The sequence below is a fragment of the Colletotrichum chrysophilum genome, assembly GCF_026319265.1.
Source record: "Colletotrichum chrysophilum strain AFK26 chromosome Unknown scaffold_296, whole genome shotgun sequence".
In the NCBI taxonomy this organism is placed as follows: domain Eukaryota; kingdom Fungi; phylum Ascomycota; class Sordariomycetes; order Glomerellales; family Glomerellaceae; genus Colletotrichum; species Colletotrichum chrysophilum.
This window is the reverse complement of record NW_026517583.1, coordinates 20298-29389: the sequence shown is the minus strand read 5'-3', so window position 1 is coordinate 29389 and position 9092 is coordinate 20298. Positions and strand designations below refer to the sequence as shown.

Below are 9092 nucleotides of genomic sequence, written 5' to 3'. Positions count from 1 at the left end.
TCCGATCCCGCCCTTCCGCCGCACCAGAAAAACTTCGTGCGCAGCGCCCGCCACCACTTGCACTTGCGCGCCGTAACGTCTCTGCACTGGCTCTACCTTTAGAAAAGATATGTTCCCAGGCGGCACCACGAGGAGGTTGCAGAGTCCGAATTTCGCCGCCCCTGACATCGGTCAAAGTGACACGCAAAGACGAGAGCAAGATTACAGCCGAGTTTTCGTCATATGTATGCTCTGATGCGAGCACAGGCAAGGTGGACAGAACGTGTTTTGGAATCATCTCTGTGTCGTTGGGTAGTACCAACGATGATGTCCTCCCTCCTCGAGTGGACCCGCTGGCTGCAACCGTACCGCCCGTGGATGTTGGGCGTTTCTACAGCTCTGTGAAAGAGACTAGGTTGGAGTATGAGGAGCTTTTCAAGAGGCTCAATTCGATGCGCCGTGTTGATGGTATTGCTACTGCAACAGCGTCCTGGTTCGCTGACGAGATTGAGTACGGTGATCTCTACCACCCTGCCCTGATTGATGTTGCACTGCAACCGGTAAGCTTTGGCCCTCTGAAACTCGAGTGAAAGCTATATTTCTCATACTGACCTGACTTAGGTGTTTGCTGCTTTCAACGCCCCAACTGCCGAAAGACTCTGGACTGCATACCTACCTCAAAGCTTCGAAAAGATCACAGTCAACCCAAGACATCGCCTCATCCCATCATCTGGTGGTCAAATCGAGGTTCTCATCGATGCCTTCTCCACAGAACTGTCGGCAACCAAGATCAGTGGCGATGTCAGCATCTACTCGCCCCACGACGACTTCAGGACACCGTTCCTTCAACTTGAAGGAATGGCGTTGGCAGCTCTCGGACGACCAGACGCCTCCAACGACCGCATCATCTTCGCAGAGACCAAATGGGAAGCTGACGTGCTGGGCGGCGCCGAGTTCGAAATCGATTTCAACCCACCGCAAGATGTGGCGGTTCAAGAATCTGAGCGTGTTGCTCTGTTCTTCTGCCGCAAGCTGTTGGTAGAGGCGAGCAAGGTTGGCGTTGAGAACTTGAAGCCTCATGAGAAGATGATGTTCGAACAGCTCACGGATCTGGCGAACACGGTCGAGAAGGGACCTTATCGCAACTGGGCAAAGGACACGAGAGAAACGATCGATGCCATTCTTGAAAGGAACCAGGACCAAGTTGACTTTGAACTTCTACGACTCGTGGGAGACGAAGCCGGTAGCGTATTCCGGAACGAGAAGCAAATGGTTCATGTCCTTTTTGCGGATGACAAACTGAGCCATTTCTACCGCGAAGGCCTTGGTCTTCGCAATGCTCAACGCCAAGTCTCGGCCTACTTGAAAGCCATATCCCATCGGTACCCAAAGGCAAATATTCTCGAAATCGGAGCCGGAACTGGTGCGACGACTTCAGCTGTCTTTGATACCATCGGCGACCATTTCGGCTCTTACAACTTCACCGACGTGTCGCTTGCGTTCTTCCCCGAGGCGCAGAAGCGATTTGCGGAACACGTGCATAAGATGACTTTCAAGAAGCTGGATATCGGGCATCCATTCGAGGAGCAGGGCTTCGACACCCCATCATATGATGTTATTATTGCTGCGAATGTTTTGCACGTGTCGGATGACATTGAAGCCTTGCTGCGCCGTGTCAGGGGGTTACTCAAGCCCGGTGGCTTTCTCATCGTTACTGAACCGACCTCGGATCACCTCCGGATTCAAGTGATCATGGGTGGCCTGGAGGGTTGGTGGCTCGCGCGCGACAATTGTAGACGCTTCGGACCAGTCGCAACCATTGAGACTTGGGACGAAAAGCTCCGCAACGTTGGATTCACCGGTGTCGATATGTTCAGCCATGACCAGAAGGAAAATGAATTTCACACTTTCACCTCTTTCGTCAGCCAAGCTACTGACCATACAATCAACGCTCTTCGAGAGCCGCTCGACAACACCCATATGATACCCGACTTTATTCCATTTACTCTCATTGGTGGTTCCACATTTGCAACGTCAAAGACTGTCCGCTCAGTAAAGGATAGATTGTCAGGTTTTGGCAACGATGTCGTCCATTTTCCCGACCTTCGAAGTGTCAAGCCATCCGATGTACCCGCCAACTCTGTGGTTCTCTGTCTCTCTGAGGTGGACCAGCCGACGTTCAAGAGCGGAGTTGATGATGCAGCTCTGTCAGGATTCAAAGGAATTATTGAGAAGGCTCGGGGAGTATTGATATTTACGAAGAATGCGGCAACGTCAAATCCTTACTCAAACATGTTGGTCGGCTTGTGCCGCGGACTACGCGCTGAAAGGCCTGCCTTGGGAAGCTTCCTCCAGGTCATGGATATCGACGGAGCCACCAAGCTTAATCCCAACACAATCCTGCAGCATTTCCTCCAGCTGACACTGACTGCAATTCAAAACGCGGAGCCCGACGAAAGGTTTTGGTCTTTGGAGACCGAACTCTGTCTGAGGAACAATCAACTTTTTGTTCCCCGCATTCAGGAGTATGAAGACCCCAATGAGCGTACTAACTCGGCCAGAAGGCAAATTGTCAAGGAGGTCACATCGGAGACTCACGTCATTGAGGTCAACCAGACTGAAACCTCAGTTGAAGTCAGGGCCAGTTCTAAGCTCATTCAAGACAGGCCCAGACTGGACACGATCGAGAATGCCTTTTCCTGCTTGGCACCCATCAATCTGCTGTCTTACCAAGAGCCTCAATACCTTTGTGTGGGCACACGCCAGGACAGCTCCGAAGCTGTAATTGCATTATCCCCAACGAATTCCTCGGTATTTCAAGTTTCAAGCGACCGCGTTCTGTCCGCAAGCATTGCCTCCAATGCGGTTGCACTCCTGTCTGTCGTGTTAGCCGCGCAGGCTTGGGTACGGTCAGTGCCTCGAGGTTATACTATATGGCTACATGGAATCAGCGAGATGGCACGGGACGTTATCGAAGTCGAGGCGAAGAAGAACGGCATCAAGATCTTTGCAAGTTCACCAGACTCAACCTCCGACAACTTTATTCCACCGCGTGCACCCACGCGCATGCTCAAGGCGTTCGTGCCCCGCAAGACTGCAGCAGTCATCTTTGGAGACTCGAGCAGTGACGCCGACTCTTCCGATCTTCTCTCGAAGGTCTCGTCTTTCCTCTTGGTGCGCGAGCCTTCCAGTGGACATTTCTGGGAATGCCCTGCAAGTCAATCGGACAGACCAGCTTCTCAGCTTCTTGAAGCTGCATATGCGTCCACCATTCAGCTGAATGGTATCACCGAAGATCATACCGCAAGGATTGTACCAATTGGCGACCTGAGCGGAATCGAGGCGAGTGCGTCCACGACTGTCATCGATTGGCGACAGGCACAGAGCGTCCCAATCCGGGCAAATCTACAACCTGTCAAGCCCGAGCAACTCTTCAAGTCGGACAAGACATACTTCATGGTCGGTCTCACTGGTGACGTTGGAATTTCCATCTGCTCGTGGATGATCAAGCACGGCGTCCAGTATGTCGTGCTGGCAAGCAGAAATCCCAATGTCAGCCAGACCTGGATTGACTCCATGGCAAAGCTGGGCGCCAAGGTTCTGGTGATGGCCATGGACGTGACAAACCCAGATCGCATCAAGGAAGTTGCCGATGAGATTTCCAAGACAATGCCTCCAATTGCAGGTGTCTGCAACGGATCAATGGTATTGTCAGATAAGCTCTTCATGCAGATGGACGTGGAATCTGTGCAGACTGCTCTCCGGCCCAAGGTTGATGGTAGCATCCATCTTGACCGCGCTTTCTCGGGCCAAGACCTCGACTTCTTCATCATGCTCTCGTCAACTGGCAGTGTTATAGGAACACCTGGCCAGTCCAACTACCACATGGCGAACACGTTCATGGCTGGGCTTGCCGCTGATCGGAGACGTCGAGGCCTGGCTGGATCCGTTATTGATGTGGGCATGATTTCAGACACCGGATATGTCACCCGTCAAGATCCCATTGTGGCCAAGAAGCTGCGCAGCATGTGCGTTCTCGCTCTCTGCGAAGCTGAGGTCCACGTGATGTTTGCAGAGGGTATTCTTGCCGGTCGTCCAGGATTTTCTTCACATAGCGAGCTCATTGCCGGCCTGGCAATCAGCGATAATGAAGCCGAGCGACCGTTCTGGGCCAACGAACCCCGATTTGGCTTCTATGTGAGAGATAAGCGGGACTCCGCGACCGAGAACATTGGCACCTCGGTTCTTGAAGACCTTCGGGCCGCCCTAGACGCGGCCACCGACGAGGAGACTGTCTTCGCCAAGGTCCGAGAAGCTTTCGCCCAGAGACTGGAGAGTCTTCTGCAACTACCTCAAGGAAGTGCAAAGATGGACTTGCCTCTCGTCAGTCTTGGTCTAGACTCCCTTCTTGCAATGGAAGTACAGACATGGTTCCGAAAGGTTGTCGGCGCCGAAGTCAGCGTTCTTCAAATCTTGAGCGGTGCTTCTGGAGATTCGATCTGCAAAGCGGCTTCCGCCCCCATCTTCGCCAACAAAAGCAGCAGTCCATCCAAGAAGGAGGCCTCAGAAGCCGAGACCAAGCCTGAGACCAAGCCTGAGACCAAGACTACTCAGCTAAGTGTACCGGTCCTCGAAGTGGATGGCGCATCGACGCCAATCACACTAGACAACAGGACAACGCCAGGCACACCGGACGCATCACCACCGACTCCGATGACATCCGTCGGCAGTGAAAGCAGGGACGAGCAGGCAGATGGCTACTTCAAGGAGCGCAAGATTCAGCGAGTCGTTCACCGAAGAGCGCAGATGTCTTTCGCGCAAGCCCGGCTGTGGTTTCTTCAAGGGTTCCTGGAAGATCCAACAACGTACAACGAGACGTCCATGTACGCGCTCAGAGGGCCTTTGGACGTCGATCAATTGACGAATGCATTCCGGCAGGTGACCTGGCATCACGAGATCTTGCGCACATACTTCTACACGGACTCAGCTACTGGTTTGCCGATGCAAGCTGTGACAGCCACGTCAGCATGCCCCTTCAAATTTGTGGACGACGCAACGGAGGCAACAACTGCACAAGAGTACCAGGATATGAAATCACGGCAGTGGGATCTCGAAGAAGGTGTATGCTTGGGATTGACTGTCCTCCGACATGCAAGCGACCGACACACTCTCATCCTCTCCAGTCACCACATAGCCATTGATGGTGTCACATGGATCCTTCTCTTGAAAGATCTTGCGCGAGCATACGAGGGGAAGTCTCTGCCCACCATTCCGCAGTACGTCGACTTCGCAGTTAAACAGCGGTCCATGGTAGAGCACGGAAACTGTGCCAAGGAGACCCAATTCTGGAAGGATGAGCTTGCAGGCCTTCCCGATGCCCTGCCCCTCTTTCCCATGTCGCTCACAAAGACTCGGAAGGCAACGAACCAGTACGCCACCACCATCGTTGATACGGTGTTGCCTAAAGACCTGGTATCCCAAATCAAGCAAGTCAGCAGCCGACTTCATGTAACGCCGTTCCATTTCCACTTTGCTGTCCTCGCATCAATGGTATCTCGCCTTTCACAGACAAACGACTTCTGCATTGGCACCGTTGATACAGGACGGTCGGGCACTGAGTTCTCTCAGACGGCAGGATGCTTCATCAACATCGTCCCCGTAAGAGTCAACATGGGGGAGACCGAAAGCTTCGAAACTCTTTGCAAGAAAGCGTCTTCGAAAATCCTCGCGTCCCTCACTAACTCCACAATTCCCCTCGACGCCTTGCTGGATGAACTCCAAGTTCCGCGCACGGCGCGACACAGCCCAATCTTCCAGGTCATCATCAACTACCGACTTGGAATCTTGGGATTGAACTCCATTGGTGATGCTGCGCTCAAGTATGTCCAATCTCAGAGTTCAGGCAACCCGTATGATCTGGGAGTCAATATCACGGACACACCAGACGGAACTTGTCTCCTCCATTTCGCCGTTCAAGATGCGCTGTATTCGAAAGAGGCTGCGCAGTCAATTTTGGACTGTTATCGATGCTTGCTGGAGTCTGCTTGCGCAGCACCGCGGTCTGAGGTTGCCGAGCTTTCCATGCATAGGTCCTCCATGCTGAAAGCTGTGGGCGAGTCAGATGGCCAGGGGTTGACAGGAAGAGGCCGCCGATTCAACATTGAATGGCCATACACGATTTCCCATCGAATCGACCAAATCGCTGAAAGCCATCCGGATCTCGTTGCCATCAAAGACGGAGAAAAGGTTTACACTTATCGAGAGATGATGCAGAAAGTCAACAACATGGCCGCATCTCTGAGAGCTCTCGGGGTTCCTAGAAGCGCCGAGCCTTTCTGTTGTCTGTTGATCGAGCCTTCGGCCGAATATGTGTTTGCATACCTCGCGGTTTTGAAGGTTGGAGCCATTGTTGTCTCCCTCGATACCACCAATCACCAAGAGAGGTTGGCTTCAATTGTGGGCGACTGCAAACCACAGGCGATCCTCCACGATAAAGCGACTTCCGATCTCACCCAACTGTTAGTCGATTCTTGCCGTGGTACCTCGACCTTGGATGTCTCTTCGATTCTGCCTCGAGCTGGAGACCACGAAGTCCGTAATTCATCCGATTCTCAAGCAGCAGCCGTACTTTTCTACACAAGCGGAGCGACCGGAGTCCCCAAGGGAGCCATTTTGAAGCACAGAAACTACGTCAACTTGATTGAAGCGTCTTCGCGTAGGCTTCAAGTCCGACCAAAGGAAGAGGTGATTCTTCAACAAACCGGCGTCAGCTTTGATCTTTGTCCATTCGAGATTTTCACTGCATTCTCGAACGCGGCCACCTTGGTCATGGCTTCCAAGGACCAACGCAGAGACCCATCAGCCATCGCTGACCTCATCAAGAACGAAAAGGTGACGTTCATGGCTGGCACACCTGTCGAGTTCAAGCACATCTTCCAACACGCTTCGTACGTACTCAAGACTTGCGAAAAGTTCCGGACCGTGGCTGTAGGGGGCGAGATCTTCACACCCCAGCTGGCGGCCCAGTTTAAGCAGGCAATGCCACCAGGCGCGAACGTCTTCAACGTTTACGGACCGACAGAGGCGTGCATCTTCGCCACGGTGGAACGCGTCAAGTACTTGGAAGACGGCTTGGACTTCGTGCCTGCGGGTCCTGCCCTGGATAATGTTTCGATATACATTGTCGATGACAGAATGAACCTCGTACCAGAGGGTTGCGCCGGAGAAGTCTGCATCGGAGGTGCAGGCGTCAGTCAGGGATACCTTCGCCGCCAGGAGCTCACCAACAAGGCTTTCGTTTCGGATCCTTTCGCTACTGCGGAGGATCAAGGAAATGACTGGAAGATGATGTACCGCACCGGCGATTCCGGTTATTTGAAGCCAGAGGGCTCGCTCGTCATTCTCGGCCGTATCAGTGGTGACAGCCAAGTCAAGATCAGAGGAATTCGCATCGAGCTTGAGGACATTGCGTCCAACATTCTCAAGACGGCGAACGAAAAACTTGCGGAAGCGGTCGTCACCGTGCGCGGAGAAGACAAGACCTTGGTTGCCTTTGCCGTGATCGCAACTGCCGCTCAAATCAAAGACACCCAGGAGTATCTCCGATCACTCCCGGCAAGCCTCCCTCTTCCGGATTATATGCGGCCTTCTATCATCATTCCTCTTCAACAGCTTCCCATGACCCACAATGGCAAGTTGGACCGGATTGCTTTGAATGAGATACCGATCCCAGCTCAGGCTGAGGAAAGCAGCCAAGAAACGCTCACTCCACTCGAGCGTGACCTGCGTCATGTTTGGGAACAGATTCTTCCAGACACCATCTCCCAATCAACTGGCATTCTTCCCAACTCCGACTTCTTCCGTCTCGGAGGAAACTCCCTGTTGTTGGTCAACTTGAGAAAGAAGGTACAGAAGCAGTGGCAGATTTCTGTGCCTCTTCTACAATTGTTTGAAGCAAGCACTTTGCGATCAATGGCAGCTATGATTCGAGGCGCCAAAGAATCTAAAAATGACGGCATTGACTGGGAATTCTGGGATGAACAGACTCGTTTTGTCAGTCAAGCAGCCATCGAGGGAGTAAGCGCTGCTCCATCTCACGTGGTCCCGAAGGAAAACAAAATCGTCATTCTGACGGGCGCAGCTAAGGGACTGGGATCATGGCTCCTGAAACTCCTTCTCGAAGACCCCTCCGTTGGCAGAGTTCACTGCATCGCCATCAGTCAGGAACAAGTACCCCAGCTTCCAGCAAGCGACAAACTCGTGATTCACATCGGAAGTCTTGCGGATCCAACCCTTGGTCTTTCGGGTGAAGCGCAACAAACCTTGCAAAGAGACGTGGACATCATAATCCACGCCGGAGCTGAGGGCTCTTGCCTGAACAACTATGACTCCATTCGCGTTCAGAATGTAGAGTCAACGAAGTTCCTGGCGAATCTGGCATTGGTCAGGAAGGTGCCATTCCACTACATTTCCAGCCCCCGCGTCATCCTGTTCAGCGGAGGCAACACGTACCCCGAGCGGCCCATTTCCGTGCATTATCCTCCAGCTGCTCTTGGCAGAGAGGGATTCACCTCAACAAAATGGGCGAGCGAGACGTATCTCGAGAAGTGTGCGGCCGCAACCGGGTTATCTGTGTCGATTCATCGCGCGGGTTACCTCATGTCCGAGGACGCTGATGAGATGGACGCGGTCAACATGATCCACAAGTACTCAGCCATCCTCAAATCAGTCCCATCTTTGGCTACGTTCTCTGGCTTCCTGGACATGTGCAAGTTGCCGACAACGGCGGGAGCAATTCTTCAATCACTGACGAATGACAATTTTGGAGTCTCCTACGGCGCAACCAGAATTATCCACCACACTGAAGGCAACGTGGTGCCGGTTCATGAGTTCCAGAGTTAGATGGAAGCTCGTTTTGGTCATTCTTTCAAAAGTCTGAGTATGGTTGATTGGGCTACCGAGGCCGAGGAGAAGGGTATGAGCGCTGTGTTGGCTGCTTTTCTGGAAGCCGTGGTTGAGAGAGGCGATGAAGCGCGTTACCCCAGACTGTTGCGCGGAAGTGAGCAAGATTGAGGAGTACAAGAATAGAGAGGGACAGTGTCTAGTCCCCGGAG

General features: G+C 52.9%; 1 protein-coding gene across 1 annotated transcript; it reads left to right on the top strand.

The window, feature by feature from the left end:
• Nucleotides 1-431: 431 nt before the first annotated feature.
• Nucleotides 432-8880, top strand: COL26b_014120 (NRPS; the record flags this gene model as incomplete). Its single annotated transcript, XM_053186698.1, has 2 exons — nt 432-539; nt 601-8880. 2 exons carry the CDS (start codon nt 432-434, stop codon nt 8878-8880), a joined length of 8388 nt encoding a protein of 2795 aa, XP_053029359.1.
• Between the last annotated feature and the right edge of the window lie 212 nt (nt 8881-9092).